Source organism: Vidua chalybeata, chromosome 8 (assembly GCF_026979565.1).
Source record: "Vidua chalybeata isolate OUT-0048 chromosome 8, bVidCha1 merged haplotype, whole genome shotgun sequence".
NCBI lineage: Eukaryota > Metazoa > Chordata > Aves > Passeriformes > Viduidae > Vidua > Vidua chalybeata.
The window spans coordinates 339,757-357,952 of NC_071537.1; the positions used below are offsets into that span (position 1 = coordinate 339,757).

The 18,196-nt window shown below is 49.2% G+C and overlaps 1 protein-coding gene across 4 annotated transcripts in view; it reads right to left on the reverse strand.

The window, feature by feature from the left end:
- INPP5A (inositol polyphosphate-5-phosphatase A) overlaps positions 1–18,196 on the reverse strand; it is a 188,993-nt gene that overhangs the window by 131,596 nt on the left and 39,201 nt on the right. For all 4 annotated transcript variants that reach the window (XM_053948879.1, XM_053948880.1, XM_053948881.1 and 1 more), the window contains exons 2-4: positions 10,554–10,595; positions 2,032–2,132; positions 940–1,027 (exon numbers count right to left, since the gene is read on the reverse strand). In XM_053948879.1, the coding sequence (XP_053804854.1) occupies positions 940–1,027; positions 2,032–2,132; positions 10,554–10,595 (231 nt within the window). The remainder of the gene's footprint in view (positions 1–939; positions 1,028–2,031; positions 2,133–10,553; positions 10,596–18,196) is intronic.

The window sequence follows — 18,196 nt, forward strand, 5'->3', positions numbered from 1 at the left end:
TATCTTCTACGATGAGCAAGAGAAAAAAAACCACTGATTCCTCTCCTGCAGTTTCATCTTAGCTGGGCTTCTAGCCAGAGTTACCAAAAAAATGAACAAATAAAAACCTTTCCAGGTTCTTATTCCCTGAGCTTATATGCCTCCAAGGTGGGGTTTGTGTGTGTGCTGGGCACCTGTTTATTTTATTTTCTGAACTGTCCCAGGTGCTGTCTTTGGCTGCACCAGGTCTCCAGCCGGGCTCCTCCGAGCCACCACTGCCCCTGAGCAGCACAGTGGGGGAGAAGGCAGCTTCTGCCCTGGGAAGAAGGGAGATGTCACCAATTCACCTCCAAAGGGCTGTTTTCTCCTGTGCAACCTAGCAGTGATCACTTGGACACAGAGCAGACGTGCTGGCACAATGCACAGCCCTGGCACCAAGCACACAAGCCTTTCTGCTCTGAGGAAAGGCAGCCCTGCACACATCACTTCACATGTACCTGAACACCACTCGTGTGCTAATGCAAACTTGTGCTCTGGCTGCTGCCACCATGCCTCAGGCCAGCGAGGCTGTGAGCCAGCTCTGGAGATCCCTTACACAGGCCCTGACCCCTTGCCAAGCTCGTCAACAGCTCATCACACTGCCAGACACTGCCAGGCTCTGAAATGGAAGGTGATTCTGAGCCACTAAAGTCAGTGTTGGAGGAAAAAAGACCTTAGACAATCATTTTAAACAAAAGATGCCCTGCACACTGATATTCTGCTCATTCTAAATGGATGCACCTCTGCAAAATCAGCAGGTACAGGTGCCACAGATAAACACTCTTAATAGTAAAACATAATAGTAGTAAAACAGAATCATGATCAGGATGGAAACAGCGCACTGTCCTACATGGGTCAAAAATCCCGAACAGAAGAAATTCGCCTTCGGTTGAAATACACTCATGAAATAAAGAAATTTACCGTGAAATGTTCCTGTGATTTATAGTTCTCATCCAGGTAAACTCGAGCTCTGTTGTAGTCTTTCATTGCATCACTTGATAACAGTTCTCTGAAAGAGAAAGAAAAGACTGATCATGTAAAGGGAGATACAAATGTACTGCCTTGCCTCAGCGTTGCTCTGTGCTCTGACATCCCCAGCATCGCCCAAAGGAACCCAGGGCCTTCCTCCTCCTCTGGGGGGAATTTCAGGGACAGAGCTGTCCCCTGCCACAGGCACCTGCCTGCACGCTCCAGATCTGCCCTCATCAGCCGCACCTTCAGTGTGGATCGCGAGGTTCCCAGTGCCATTTGGACACGACTGGGAAGGGTGTGGGTCTGTGCTGCCGACAATACTCCGGGAATTTGGGGGATTTGTGCCGCAGCCCGAGCGCGGCCCCGAGCGCGGCCCCGAGCGCGCAGCGCCCGCCGCCGCCAGCAGAGGGCGCGCGCGGCCGCGGCTCGCGGGTGCTGCCCGCGTTCCCTCCCAGCCGGATACATTACACCGGGATAAATTACACCGGGATAAATTAAACCGGGATAAATTACACCGGGATACGTTACACCGAGATATGTTAAACCGGGATACGTTACACCGGGATAAATTACACCGGGATACGTTAAACCGGGATACATTAAACCGGGATACATTACACCGGGATACATTAAACCGGGAATAAATTACACCGGGAATAAATTAAACCAGGATACATTAAACTGGGATAAATTAAACCGGGATACATTAAACCAGGATACATTAAACTGGAGATAAATTAAACCGGGATGCATTACACCGGGATACATTAAACCAGGATACATTACTCTGGGAATAAATTAAACCAGGATAAATTAAACCAGGATACATTAAACCGGGACACATTAAACCGGGATACATTAAGCCGAGATACATTAAACCGGGATACATTAAGCCGGGATACATTAAACCGGGATACATTAAACCGGGATACATTAAGCCGGGCTGCCTTACACCGGGCTCAGTAATCCCGTGTTGCACCGCTGACTGAGCGCTCCTGCCCTTGTCCCCAGCTCGGGGCCAGGCTGTGCCCCCCCACTTACTTCACGAACTTGTCCACGTGAGACATTGAAGCTTCGTAGTTTTTCCCTCCGAATTCTTGACAGTGTAAAGCCATGAAATGGGGCTTGTGAGCATGGACCACCTGGAAGAGAGAGAAAAGCGAGTTTTAACATTCAGCACACAGCAGGAACACTGACCCGTGCTCAGGGAGGACTGGCAGCTACTACCTGAGAGGTCACTGCACAAGCAGCAGCAAAGGGAGCACCATTTGCTATCTACATAAAAGATTCAGAACACATAATTATTATTTCAAATATTCTTAACTAATATTTCCTTTTTTAAACTCTTACTTAGTTCCTGGGATGTATATATACATATATATATGTATATATATTTTTAATATATTTTAGGATTTATATTTAAAATGTAAATAAACTTTTCCCCTCAAAGATGACATGATTAAGATAATCCAAACCTTTCCTTGTCTGGGAGGTAGAAAAGTTCAAACAATTCATTTGCTAGAGTGGATTTTTTTTTCAACTTTTACAAAATTTCTCAGTGCTGTTTAGCAGCACTTTAGCAGTAGTGTTTGATATTTTTATTTATCGGCTATCTTATTTACAAAAGTATTTAATTAACAGATGCACATACACACCTGTTAACACTGGAGACATGGAAATCCATCATGCTATTCCAGGTGTTAGTCTTGAACACTGCAAATATCTTAGATACTACACAGTCAGCACTAGGATGCAATTACCATACCAAAACCCTAGAATGTCTGTCTTTCCTCATACCTCAAATCAAATACAGTGTTTATAAATTTGCTGCTGTTTTGAACACACATTCAGCATTTCTCTGTCCTATGGAATTTTCTCTGCTTTGCCTCTATTCAGAACTGCAAACACCACATCCAAAATGTCTCTGCTAATACTGAGTCTCTCTCTATACCTTGTGTTCCATGCCTTATTGTGAATTAATGGACACAAGCTCCAGAACAACTTCCATTTTAACAGGGAACAGTCCGAAACAATCAACAAGGTGCCAGCGCAAGCATACACGGAGAGGACTGAAATCCCAGGTGGGATTCACTCATTTCTCACGGGTGGCACTGGGTGGCCCCGGCCAGCAGAGGCCACGCTGTCCACGCAGCCTCGGCAGGAGGAGTGGGGGGCTGCTGGCAGCCCCTGCAGCAGCATCACAGCCCAGCTGCTGGGCAGGGCTCGGGTGCTCTGCCCTCGGGCCACACTGCAGAGCTCTAACCTCAATGCAGCGAGGAACAGCTGGAAAAAAGGGGCTGCTCCCCCCTCCTGCTCACTGTCTTGCTGCTGGAGACCTGCAGCTCTCAAAAGGCACAGACACGGTACTGCAGTCCTGCTTTTAATTATTTAAATCAACAGTGACTAATAGCACTGTTAAAAGGTCTTTAGGAATCCTGGAATCACAGAATGGTTTGAGTTGAAAGGGACCTTAAAGCTTATCTCATTACAGCCCACTGGCAGGGAAACCTTCCACTGGAGCAGGCTGCTCCAAGCCCTGCCCAAGCTGCCCGTGAACACTTGCAGGGATGGGACACCACAAAAGCTGTGCATGTTTCTTTTAAACAACAGTGGAGAGAAAGTGCCGTTTGATGCAATGACAGAGTGCAAAATCCTTCATTCCTGACTACACAAATAACCTCATTAGACAATTAAGCTCAAAGGCAATGAATTAAAGATCAGCAAAATCTGAACTGCGGGCGGTTCCATTGAGCCAGAGGCAGTCACAGGTCCCTGCTTTGAGCTGGCACCTTCCTGTGGCAGCAGCAGAGCTGCCCAGCCGGGGACAGCAGCAGGGAGGGCCCACGGGCACCCGCAGGTGCCAGACCCTGCGCGGGGCTCCTCGGAGCACGCGCCTGTCGGGCACAGCAGGGCAGTGCCAGCGAGGTTCAGCGCCGCTGGCAGCACGGCCCTCCCTCCTCGGGGCCGCTCCTGGCACGCTGCTCTGCACCAGTGCCCGGCACAGCCCCTGCCACAGGGCCAGGGGGCTCAGGACCAGCGGGACAGGGCGGTGGGACGCCGGCCAGGGCCAGCGAGGGGAAGCCTGGCAGCAGCCTGTGCACGCCAAAGCCGAGCAGAACCCGGTGTGCTGCCACATCCAGGTCACACAGTGAGCCACAGCGCTGCCAGCCTCCCCAGGTCAGCCCTGCAGAAAGAAGGGAACGTCCTGCCCTGGGTTTCTGAGTCATTTCCAACAGCCACTTCCTCTGTGCCTCAGCTTCCTGGCCACTGAAACATCTTGGCACTGACCTGCTTGGTGAAACATTCTGAGGTGAGCTGCTGCTGGCAGTGCTACTGGATAAAGGGAAAAAGGAAATACTCCTACTTGGGTGTCTGAGGATTACTGAGCACTTCCATTAGATCATTAATGCTGGTTTCTGCCACCAGGGATATCAGCACCTTGCTTTAAAGCGTGCCATCAATGGATGGAGAATGAGCCAGAGCAGGACCCAATAGTAATTTTAACTGGGGGGAAGGAGGGAGAAAAAAAAAAGAAAAAAAAGCAGATGACAGACCAGGTGTCTAAAACCATATTTGAAATGCAAGAAATTATACCCAGCTGGGACATGCTTTTCCTCTGATATATATTTCCTATTTACAAGTAACTAAGACACAGTTGCTGAGAAGATGTCCCTGTACAGATGTTCCTTTCTTCCCAAGGCACTGCCCAAGGGACCACTGGCAGCAGGCTGCCATCAGAGCCAGCAGCAGCAAACGACAGTCACCACTAAGTATACCTGGCTGGTTCATTTTTTTGGCTGTCTGGAGAACAATACGAACCAACCACAGCCCGTGAAGCAGAGCTCTGCAACAGAGCTCATCTGTGGACCCTAACACCAGGCCATCCCAATTCTCCATGTGCTTTATTGCTCCCAGTCAGTTCTGGATTCCAGATCCTGATCTTCTCTACTTGGGGAGCTCTATGAAGACACCATGATCAGAAAGCAGTGTAACTATTTAATCCTGTAAAGCCAACACTGTCACTGTTTCAGGGCAGCACACGCAGCAGGAACATATCGTGTCACTCATTGTAATTGCTGAGAGTTTGCTTCAGTAGGAGCTCTTCTTACACAGCCCATGAAAATACAAACTGATAAGACAAAAACATAATAAACTATTTCAAGTAAGATTTAGGAACCACAGGGAGCCCTGAATGGGGAGTGCTGCAGTGAGATAACATTGGAGAACAGCTCTACTGTGCCGAAGCAGCAACAGAAAACACTTCCAGGCTCTGAAGATGCAGGACACAGTTCTTTTTTTGTTTCTATACAAATCCTTAAGAACTTGAAATCACAGTGGATATTAAAAAAAAAAAAATTCTGTCTTTTTTGATGGGGAAACAGCATTGGCTTAATAACAGCGAGGTCCTTGTGGCATTCCTTGCAGGTTAAACCACTAGAACATACCTGAGTATTAGTTATGTCCTCTCATATAGTAAGTACCCTCCAACTAAAAGCAAATTGGGTCTGCTTCATTACCTTTTACTAGTCTTCTGCTCTTATGGAAGAACAAACAGTACATAATAATGAGTAATGAATACTTCAGAGCTGAAAACTCCCAGTTGCCAGAGGTTAAAGACCCTACATGAGACCACATAAATAATGAATTTGCATCCAGAGCAGCACAGTGTATTTACAAAGTTGGGCATTATTTTCAATTCGGGATATGCAAAAGTAGCGTAAAGAAGCCACAATCAGGAGTTACTCTGGGGGATGTGGGTAACTGAGCAAGATGCTCCAGCACAGCTGAGTATGAACACAGAACCGGTGCGACGTACAAACCTGACATCTTCTCATGCTACACGTGTTTGCCTGCTTGGGCAGGGCACGGGGAGGGTGGGGCAGGCTGTGCTGGAACTGGGGCACAGCCAGGACAGGACACAGCCCCACGCTGCTGGGCAGCTCTCGGAGAGGGCAGCGGGCTTAGACCTCACCTGAGCCAAGCAGGAGAGCAGCCGGAGCCTTGATGTCACACAAATAGCATTGCTTAGAAAAAGATAGCAAAACACGAGCTGTGAAATACAATTTAGCTTGTGTGGTCCTAAAGCACTTCAAGTATTTTCAATTTCTCTAAGCCTGAAGAAGGGGCTCCTCCTGGGGACAGGCACCCAGAACCCTGCAGCACTCAGCTGCACACAGCCAGCAGCCCCGGCCCACATCCCCCTACCCTTGTCACAGCCCGTGGATTCAAAGCAACAACTAACAGCCCAAACAGCCACCACCCTCTGGAAAAGGGCTGAGACCTCAGCTTGGAAGAGCTGCAACAGTTTTTTCACCCCCTCTAGTTAAAAAAAAACCCTTAATCACTCCCTCTAGTTAAAAAAGCAGCATTAGGTCGACTAAAATAATTAAACAACCCTTGAGTGGCTGGGTGGGGTTTTGTTGTGATTTGGGGTTTGCGATATTTTTGTTTGGTTGGTTTGGGCCTTGTTTGTTTTTCTTCCTTCTCTCTGAAGGGTAACACACGAAGTTCCCATGCAGCTATACGAAGATGACCTTTAGCTATTAGGAAAACTTTTAACTTCTGTATTACTACAAATAAAAGCTCAAAATACTCTCAAACACATCAGGCAACATGGAAAATGGCATTAGGGGAAAAAACCCTCTGGCTCCAAGTTTGCATCTAAAATGACCATGTGCCATGAATGCGACACAAAAAGATAGTTACTAAAATCAGTGCAGATTCTCAGCAGCTCCAGCTCCTGAACTCCTCCTGCCCCAAACATGAGGCCCAGTGCAGATGGGGAAAGGGCAAGGGATGAGGAAGGAGGGAGTGAAAAAGAAAAGGAGTCCTAAGTAAATAAATAAGTCAATAAAAGTTCTCCCTCTGTGCTCCTACACCCTTTGCTTGCAAACAGCTTCCTTTGTGTTCTTGCAGCTTGCTCCCCTGTATTTCTCCTGTGCACTGACTGACGTGGAAGCTGCCAACCATGGGACAAAACTCCCACGTGCATATTCTCATCTGCATGGCAGCGAGTTCACCAATCATCCCACTGCTTGTTAAGCACTACAATCTAGATCATCAATCATCCCATTTCTTGATAAGAACCAAGTCTTCCCTATCACACATTAAACACTCCAAAACGCTGCTTTCAGGCTGTCTCCACTCTCCCCCAACAATCCCTTTCCCTCCTTGTTTCCAGTGTAGGTTTTTGGGTAAGAGAATTTTTACTGGAAAGAGGACTAGTCTAAATTCAGCTCTTTCAGACCCAATTAACCAGTACCTATCTGCAGTTAGGACAATCTCCAGCACCAGGACTTCACTGGCTCCTGCCTCCCTCTAAGGCAGCTTTTCCACCCTTCGATGCAATTCCCGATTATCAGGGCCACAGTGTGACATACTTGCTCACGAGCCTTTTTCCTTTTGTTTTGATTCCAGCGGATTGCCTTCAACTGCAAATACAATTTTCTGCCTTGAACATTAGAAACCAGAGCCAGCTCTGAAATCCCTAGGATTTGCAGCATCTTTCCCCCACAGTGCTTGCTTTCTACTCCTGATGGGAACACAGGTGGCACCACGTGGCACGGAGGGCGACCCAGAGCACACGGTGGCACAGTCCTGCAGCACCCAGGCCAAGGCAGGTGGCTGTACCAGGGAGGGGGACGTGTTTCCTCGCCGCAGGCTGGTGCTGCTGCGTGCTCTGGTCCCAGAGCATCCCCTCAGCAAGGCCCGGGACAGCCTCCCAGAGCCACTGCTGTGACACTGCTGACCTTGACAAAACCTGCACACATCTCTCCAGCTCAACAAGCCAAGCAGAGCGCACCCTGTGCTGTGCCATGCCAGAGCACACGGACACCCTGGTGCTGTCACCCCCAGGCCACTGTCACACAGCACAGTGCCAACGTGCTGCTCTCTGGCTATGCCAGGAGCTGCTGCTAAAACCAGCCTGGAAAGGCTCTTTGAAGTAATCTTTTTTTCTGTTTGCATTTCTTGGAGAAACTGCTTCATTTACCAGCATTAGATCTGCCACATTTTTCATGTTAATGATGTAGGATAGGATATTTGTAGATCAATGGCAGAAGTTTAAAAATTTGAACACGTGACATTTGAATATTATTTTAGCCCTCTGTAGACTAGCATGTCCTTGGAAATGCATATGGCATGTAAGCCAAAGGTAACACATTGCATTCACCCATGACAGCAAATAAAATCCCTCATTTTAATTTACTGGAATTTATAAACAAGTCCACAAAATGCTCTTTAACCAATATGCTCTTTGACATCACATCAGTTCAATGACGTTACAGGTTTAATTTCTAGAAACATTTTAAATTTAGAGAGGTAATGGTTCTTCCTTTTCTGTGGAAAACATTTTGACTACTTACACAAGGACCTCATCCTCAGAAGTTATGCAAACCGCCCTGACACAACTGCATATGCAAATTGAATTCCTCAGAAGAATGGAAAAAACTGCCGTCTGTGGTTTATCTGGTTTCAAGTTTACCAAGAGGCACCGAGAGCCATTTCCCAGTGCTGCTGCTGAACCTCAGCTCACAGAGGTTTCGCACAGAGCGTGTGGAATTAAACACAATAATCCTTTGAGGCTGGACGTTTGCTGGGTCGCTCTGAAGCCAGAGCCAGAATGGTGCTAAGTGATTTTTGGTATGTTCATGTTTGTCTCTTCCCTAAGGAGCTTTTTGTCAGGTTTGGTTCCACTTCCTCCTGTGCTGGAGAGTGTGGTGTGAGCAGGCAGCCTGCTGCCGAGAGCCAGAGGGGAAGCAGGATAAGGCCAGCAGCAGCCACAGGCAGCACTGCCACCTTTGTCCTTTGTCTGTTTTTCCTTTCTTTTTCTTTTTCGAAATACAGTTCTCAGACTGCAGGGACAGAGGGCAGAGGTATGGAGAGGGAACATAGCAGAACCCCCCCAGCTGAGGGATGGGCTTGGGTCTGCCTCAGCAACACTTTCACTGGTCTGGACCCTGCAGTAGACTGGCATCATGGAGCATTAATGGATAATTTTATTCCTGTTTGGAATTCTGTACACACAGTATTTACTGGGCCAAAGGCAGACCACGTTCAGACACATGTCAGTGGTCCCTGCCCTAAGATAGCAGCAGCTCATTCTTTTCCCCACCTCTTCCTGTTTTCCACAAACTATTCAGAAGCGTTTCTGCAGTGCTCATCCCACTTCAGAAAACAAATCAACATAGGAGTTTTCTTGATAAACATACATAAATCAGTCATGTGGTGATGAAAAGTATGCAGCCATCTAAAAAAACAACCAACCAAAAATAAAGAGTTCTCCCTGTTTATTTTTATTTCCTGCATAGGAAGAGTTTTTCCTGAAGCTGTGGAGGGTTGGAATCAGAACCAGCTGAGATGCTTGGGTAGTGCAAGCACCATGGACATACAGCAGTGATCAACCAAGGTGGAAGAAGAAAAATAAAGAGATGAATCTGAAGTTGGCAGATACTAAAGAATATAAGAGTGGTTACTGCACCTTGGATTTTTGCAAATCTTACACTTGCCAGTAAAAGTGAATTGCAGTATTTTACATCAATGTAATAAAGGTCACAGGCTGCACTGGCAGTCTGAGAATGTAAAGACTCGTGGGATGCTTTCAATTACAAAAGGAAAAGATGAAATACTGCTAATCATGTTTTCTGCACACAGTTTCACTTTACAATTTGAACAGCACAATTCTGTTGTTTAAGTATTTTTCTGTAAGAGATGTAGGACTGGATAAAGGAATCCCTTCGGTACCAGATGGCACTTTTCCATGGCCAGGTCAGGCAGGGCTTGGAACAGAGTGCTTTAGCAGACAGTGTCCCTGCCCTGGCAGGGTGGCATCCAGGTGCTCTTTCAGGTCCCTTGAGGCCCTGCCAATGCAAACCACTGTGGGACTCCAGACTGCCTCAGTTCTGTCAGCAGCGACAGCGGCTCTCAGCTCTTCCCAGGGATGACACCTCCATGCCCCAGCAGTGCTCATTTCCTGCTGCTTATTGACACATTTCTGCACAAAGACTGCAAGTTAAGTAAGTCTCTACTGCAATATCACAGTGTGTGAGAGGGGCTTTCATACTTGAAAAACCTCCTCACACTAGAAGGTTACAGCACCTTTTATAATGGGTTCAGTGTCAATATTTCCACATTACCAAACAAGAAAATTGTTAAGAAAGAGCAGACAGGACTCATTTATTGCAAACCAATGCCCAAAATTGTCATATTTCAATTTTAAGGTAAACTGCACTACCCAACAGATTTTTTTTTAAGTACTCAAATATATATCTTATTCAGTAGACTTAAAGACCATTTCATGCCAAACTGAAGTCAATTTTATAAAACCTGAATCTATTTTTCAGGCAGAGAATTGTTGATGAGAACAAATTGTGCTTATATGCTGATTTTTTATAATGATTGCTTAGAAATCCAGGAAGAAACATATTTTCAGGGCTGTCTTTTACTATAAAATAAAATCACTATCAAATAGTAATTTCACTTCACAGAGCAAAAGATCCTGACATTACTAATTAGTAATAAACAAAGATGCACAAAACTCTGTGAGAAAATGAACTTTACCTTACCTGATAAAATTCCCGAAGCCAATTCTTCTGTAAATTTTCTGGCTGAAAAACAAAAAGCAAAAATTAATAATAAGTAAGAGAAATCTACTTTTACAACAATATCATGATATTATTGCTTTCCTCAGTGCATTCAAGAAGGGAGCTTTTTTCACAATTAAAGCAAAAAGTACAAACACGAGGATGTTCATCACCCTTTCATCCCCAGTGCCCTCTGGTTCTCAGCAAAAAGGTGCATTTTGTGTATGGCTGCACAGCATTCGTAGCCACACGTTTATCAGAGGGTGGCACACCTGAACTGTGTCCTGTCAGATCAGCTGGGGATCAGAACCTCACCAGCCTGCCCACACCCAGATGCTGCCACTGAGCTTCCAGTGACCCAGAGTTACTTCACACGAGCTGGTTCAGAGGAACGACAGTGCTTCTGGGGACACTCCATCCCATCAGGCCTCCTGCCAAGGCCAAACTGAGAGAAGCATTTTCAGATCGCTCCAGAAATTACGAAAACCGAAGCCGCAAAACTGCAGTTAGGTGCTAAGTTCTGTCTTGTGAGCAACAGATCCCAGCCTCAGAGGGCTGAGAAGGGATCTCAGAGGGAGAGAAATGATTTGTTGAGCTTCATCTTCAACAAGAAGACTTCTGGATAATTTTTGCATCCTAGTGGGGAATAACAATACAAATCAGACTTCCTTGCCATAGCAGTGGCAGGAATGTCCAGAATCGGTGGGAGGCAGCAGAACATATCAAACTGGAAACAGAGACAGCTCATCCCTGCCAAGCAGCTCTGACACCAACTGCCCAGAGGCAAACACACAGGCACCAACCTTCTGTTCTGCTCTGTGCTCCCATCAAGTGTGCTATTTTCAAATAGCTGCATACAGCTGCGAAACAAAAACTGCAGCAGGAGGAGCAGCACTGGAAGGGGCCCGTTGAGTTCCTGTAACCAGTCCCAGCAAAGAGGGTGCTGAGGAGGTCTCTGGGGCTGCCAGCATGGACTCCCATGCCCAGCCCGTGCCAGCCCTGTCTCTGGCTGCTGCTCGCCCTGGACTCCCGTGCCAGCCCTGTCTCTGGCTGCTGCTCACCCTGGACTCCCGTGCCCAGCCCGTGCCAGCCCTGTCTCTGGCTGCTGGCTAACCCTGGACTCCCGTGCCCAGCCCTGTCTCTGGCTGCTGGCTAACCCTGGACTCCCGTGCCAGCCCTGTCTCTGGCTGCTGCTCGCCCTGGACTCCTGTGCCAGCCCTGTCTCTGGCTGCTGCTCGCCCTGGACTCCTGTGCCAGCCCTGTCTCTGGCTGCTGGCTAACCCTGGACTCCTGTGCCAGCCCTGTCTCTGGCTGCTGGCTAACCCTGGACTCCCGTGCCAGCCCTGTCTCTGGCTGCTGCTCGCCCTGGACTCCTGTGCCAGCCCTGTCTCTGGCTGCTGGCTAACCCTGGACTCCCGTGCCAGCCCTGTCTCTGGCTGCTGCTCGCCCTGGACTCCTGTGCCAGCCCTGTCTCTGGCTGCTGCTCGCCCTGGACTCCTGTGCCAGCCCTGTCTCTGGCTGCTGGCTAACCCTGGACTCCTGTGCCAGCCCTGTCTCTGGCTACGGCTCGCCCTGGACTCCTGTGCCAGCCCTGTCTCTGGCTACGGCTCGCCCTGGCTGTGTGCCCGGGCTCGAGCTGCACAGGAAGGGTCCTGCTGGCTCCCAATGCTGTGCCCTCCTCCAGCAGTCCCTCCTCTGGCACCACCACATCTTTGCTTTCCACTTTCACCACTCTGTGGTACAATTCTGTAACCTAGCCCTTACTTCAGACTCCTCTCCAGCCACCTCACATAAATGAAACAATTTGAACTTTTGAAGGACTGGAGATAACAATCAAGTAGAAAGATAATTTATCTTCCTCTTATTTTTCTGTCTAAAAATAGGCACGTTATATTTCATGTCTTCCACAGACTTTGGACTTCTTCTTATCCCTTCTCTCTGCACTCTGTCCTTCATTAAATTATCTCATTCTTTTTGCGACATAATGGAAATTAATCTTTTCCCTGTCCTCTTTGATGCTAAATCCTTTCATACCCATTCACCGATGAACCAATTTCTCCCGAGTCGCTAATCCAAACCCCACTTTATCAGGCTCTTTCTGGCCACTGGAGTGGGAAGCATTCCCTGTGCCCCGTCCCTCCATCCCCTGTCCGAAGTCCCTCTCAGCTCCCTGGGCACTGAAAGCAGCCGCAGTCTGCTCCAGGTGTGTGTCCCAGGCGCCCAGGGCTCTCCTCTCCCTCCATCCTCCCTTGCCCTCGCAGCTCCAGGGCGCTGAGCCCTGTGCCCACCCTCCTGCCTGGGAACACAGGTCTGGTCAGCACGGACTGCTCAGGGTTATTTGCCACAGGCTGCTCCTCAAACACACCGAACCCTGTGCTCTCCAGGCAGAGCTCAGCAAACGCCCCTGTGCCTGGAGAAGCACGGCTCTGGTTTCATCCTACCCTTCAGGCACACATTTTGACTCCACTGAGCCACAAATAGAAACCCTTCCCCTCAAACAAGCACAACTTCCAGACAGCAACACCACATGGGATCCGTATTAAAAAACCAGGACATGCATCCCACATGCACTGCTCCCCTCAATTAAAAGCCGTTTTGACCTTTTCCTGGAATTCCAAATCCCACTCAAACTATCTCTTTTCATGACGAGTTTCCACTTGAAGTCTATTTATGTCACACTGGTCACTGTAATGGTCAGGTTTATAAGAAAAACCAGTCAGCTTGTGAACACATGAACACCACATGAGCTGGTAATAGCCCAAAACAAGCGGCTTTGCAAATCAAACATACAAGCAGTCTCTCTTCTCCCCAGTATTTCTATTTCCTACAAATTTACACTCAACAGCCAACAGGAAAGCTTTAAGCCTATTGCAAAAGTATACTCAGATGGGGAAGAAGTCTTTTCAAAAAAATGAGAAAGAGAATATATATTTAGACAGGGTAAGGAGCCTTTCATTCAAAAGGAAAAAGGGAAGAGAGCTAAATGAAACTAAATTAACAGCCTGGAAAATTTCTTTTCAGCTTTATACAGAGGGAAAGGGAAGAAAACCAATGAATTATAGAAAGCAGGTTCTATTTTGTGAAATTTATTTTTAGCAAAGTATAGGCTAATTTTTTAAGCTAAAAGGAAAAAAATCTTGACTTGCTTTGTGAAAACTGGGTTCCAAAATGAATCAGAGGACAACTGGCCACTTGGACTCTGCACACTGCTGAACACACAAGGCACAACCAGCCTGATTTTTACATGCCTGACTGAAACAGCCCCAAGAGCCCCACATGGGCTGAGGGAGCACTGGAACCCTGAGTTCCCAAAGTCTCCTGGCATCCCACAGCACCCCAGGGGCCCTGCTGCAGCCACAGACGCCCAGGGTGCATCCCAGGCAGGAGCCAGAGCCTCTTCATCTTAACCGTCAAGACACACAAAGAAAAATATGAAATACAGGCTATTTTTCTCTGCCTTTACTATAATTGGTTTTCTACTTATTTAATGAAAAGCAAAACCTTTGATCAGGTTCTGTTTGACCAGCAACAGGCTCATTCAAAAACTTATTTTGAGTCTGCCAACATGGCTGACCATCACAGTTGTTTCTACAGAATTATTCAGATTGTGAATTTTTATCAATATTTTTGATCTCTTATATTGTCTTTGCAAATTTACCGGCACTCTTTAGACATTTATATTAAAAGATGCACTGGATCTAAATCTTTTTTTATTTTATTTTCAAATAGACTTGTAAGCACTGCTGTTGCTATGCTCTCTTGAATTACACAGACAATACTGGCAAAAGCCCCCCATCAACTGGGTACTATTAACGTGGTGTTTTGTAGTCACTTTACACTCCTAAATGACAAACAAAAAGATGAAAATCTGCATGTTCTGCTCACATTATGAGTCCACAACATTTCAAAGCCCACACAGACAAACCAATCAGGACCAAACAGGAAAACTAGAATTAAGAGTTTAAGAAAAAACATTGAAAGAAAAACGCAGATTTTTCAAAATCCAACTTTTACTTAAACACTGTGTTTTTGTTCCATGCATTTGCACAAACAACTTACAAACACAACTGTGGCGTCCCTTAGTTCAGCATTTCTGAAAGCCTACAGCTTTCCCAAGGAGCAGCAGAAAAAGACCAGTCCCATCCTGGCGCTGTTACAGCGCGGTGACGGTCACCAGGACCAAGGAACCGGTGCGGGGGAGAATGAACGCAGCCAGGATGAACACAGACCGACCAACGGGGGCTGGACACTCGCGTCTGTCACCAGGAGGCTGCGGCCAGTTCACCCCAGGCTGAGCAACGCAGTGGCTCGTGGGACGCCGAACCAGGAGAAACAGAGAAAAAAAAGCCAGCAGGTAACCGGGTAAAGCAGAGCCGGAGAGGATGGGGAAGGCGCTGCTGCCGCTGCTCCTGCGACAGGGGACCGCGGTGGCCATGGCGAGCGGGAGGGCCGGACGTGTCCGCAGGCACAGCCCCTGCCCTGCCGGGGAGGGGACAGCGCCAGGGCAGCCTGGGGACAGCGCCAGGGCAGGGGGACAGCGCCCAGGGCAGCCTGGGGACAGAGCCCAGGGCAGCCTGGGGACAGCGCCAGGGCAGCCTGGGGACAGCACCAGGACAGCCTGGGGACAGCGCCAGGGCAGCCTGGGGACAGCACCAGGACAGCCTGGGGACAGCGCCAGGGCAGGGGGACAGCGCCCAGGGCAGCCTGGGGACAGCGCCAGGGCAGCCTGGGGACAGCGCCCAGGGCAGGGGGACAGAGCCCAGGGCAGCCTGGGGACAGAGCCCAGGGCAGCCTGGGGACAGCGCCAGGGCAGGGGGACAGCGCCCAGGGCAGGGGGACAGAGCCCAGGGCAGGGGGACAGCGCCAGGGCAGCCTGGGGACAGCGCCCAGGGCAGCCTGGGGACAGCGCCAGGGCAGGGGGACAGCGCCCAGGGCAGCCTGGGGACAGCGCCAGGGCAGGGGGACAGCGCCAGGACAGCCTGGGGACAGCGCCCAGGGCAGGGGGACAGCGCCAGGGCAGCCTGGGGACAGCGCCAGGGCAGCGGGACAGAGCCCAGGGCAGGGGGACAGCGCCAGGGCAGCCTGGGGACAGCGCCAGGGCAGCCTGGGGACAGAGCCCAGGGCAGCCTGGGGACAGCACCAGGACAGCCTGGGGACAGCGCCAGGGCAGGGGGACAGCGCCCAGGGCAGCCTGGGGACAGCGCCAGGGCAGCCTGGGGACAGAGCCCAGGGCAGGGGGACAGTGCCAGGACAGCCTGGGGACAGCGCCCAGGGCAGCCTGGGGACAGAGCCGGCAGCCCGCTGCTGGCCCGAGAGGCCCGCTCCGGGTGCGGGTGCGGGTCCGCTCTGGGAACGAGCTCCCGGCCCCTGCCCTGCCCGGCCGGAGCTGCTCGGACACTGACCGCTCGCTGCGGAGCTTTCCGGCTGACCGCCCTTCCTGCGAGTGCCTCCGCACCAGGGCACGGTGCTCGCTCGGAACACAGGGCAGCCGCAGCGGGGCCGGCTCCTGCGCACTGCGGCAGCGAACACGGCCCGAGCGGCGCTGCCGGCGGCGGGGAACGGCGGGGAACGGGAACGGCGACCGGGAACGGCGGGGAAAGGGGGGAAAGCGGGACGGGAAGGCGGGCCCTGAGCTCCCCGGCAGAGCACGGCACACGCTGAGGGAAACAGACTCGGCACCGCTGCCTGCTTGGGAGGCTGTGCGTCTCTGAACAGCCAGAGCTGCCTGTGAGCCGGAGTCTGCGTACGCAGGAGAAACCAGCACCCCTTGAGACAGCCGAAAGAGACAGAGCCAGTGCCCGGCCAGGGATGCTGAATTCCGAACACGGCAGCACTCTCTTAAGCACAGGAAATGCAGCCCAAAACGGGAACAGCAGTGAGCTGTTAACTACTCTGGCCATATCTGAGGGAAATGTGAGGAATAATGGAACAGAAGCAAGGGTGAGGAAGCAAGTCCCTACTTCAAAAGATCTGGCTGTAAAGACATACACAGATACAAGTGTGCGTGTAACATATATATATATTATAGTTCATACCACAACCATAATTAGTTGCTCCCCAAACAACACAGGGCAGGGGAGGGGAAAAGAGCCACCTGTCTTTACCATCTACATAATAATGGGAGCATGTCCTGTCAGTATTCCCATCCGGACAAGATCTTTCAAACCCTCGAGAACCTCACTGACCAATCTTACAGGCTGTAAGACTCTAAAACAACCAAAGAATCACACAGATGCCCTCAAAAGCAAGACAGCTTACGAGCAGCAGCTGGAACAAGCTCTAGTTCTTCAGCTGATGAGGCCGATGCCGTAACAGCACCTAAAGCAACCCCTGGATGGGACAGAGCCCATGAGCCCAGAGCCATTTACTGAACCCATGTAAAACAAACCTCCTGTGGCCATGTGAGTGAAAAAATGAGTTAGAACAACAAATGCTTTTTAACAAAGAACATCTGTGTCAGTAGAAGCCAATTTAGTTTAATTTCGGGGCTGGGATGTAGAGTCTCCTGCAAGCTTGAGCCCAGTGGGCGCAGGTGACAGGAAAGGGGGACCTGAGGGTGCCAGGAGGGTGAGCAGCAGCTCCCTGCAAGCAGGACAGGACAGACAGCGAGGAGGGAACATCACAAGCACGCTGCTTGTTCAACAGGATTGTGTGTTTTCTTTGCTGCCCCAAAGAGCAGCTCTGTCTCAATGGGGACATTCAGGAGCCCCACCTAAACTCTGGAGACAAAGGAACAAGGTCAACTCAAAAATATCCCTCAAAGAAAATAAAACCAGAAAACTACTCCTTACCAATGGAAAAAGTGACGTTTACATTACAAACTTGAAATCATCACCTAATTCAGCATAAATAACATTTGTGTCTAATACATGATGATTCAGGGCAGTGACTAAAAGCAATCTGCCACTCATAAGAACAACTAAATCTTAGGAAGTTCATCAATCACATACCATACCCAAGTTTGTAACACAATATTTATAACTCCCAAGTAGAAAGATGAAAACTGCACTCCAAGTTCCTTGTGGCTATGGAGCTTTAGAGGCAGCACCAGTGTCCAGGGCCAGGCTGGACAGGGCTTGGAGCACCCTGGCCTGGTGGAAGGTGTCCCTCCCTGCCCATGGCAGATGGGTGGAATTAAATTATCTTTGAGGTCCCTTCCAACCCAATCCATCTGTGATTCTACAATATTCCAAACAAAGTATTAATGTCTGTCCCAAGTCTATTCCTTTCTTGGCTAATCCAGCATCACAGAACAAAAGAAAAACACTTCTCTCAGCACTATGGAGCTCAACTTTCAGTTGTAACATTCCCACAGAACAGTTAATTGAAGATACATATTTCTAGTAGAGTTTACATAACAGGTAATTTTCTTAAGCATTACATTAGCGTATTCTGAGATGGAGCAACAAAAGCTCCAGATTTTCAGAATTGCTGGTGTTGAATTCAATAGATCTGATAGCAAAGTGACCAGGCTTACACGGGTCTAACACACATACAGACACACCCTTAAAACACAAAGTTGAACTGAGTTTAGCCATGTTTTCTGCAGGAATGCAGCACACAGACACTGTTTATCCTTGGGCACCCGGCGAGCTCAGCCTGGTTTGTCCCTGAGCACACAAAAC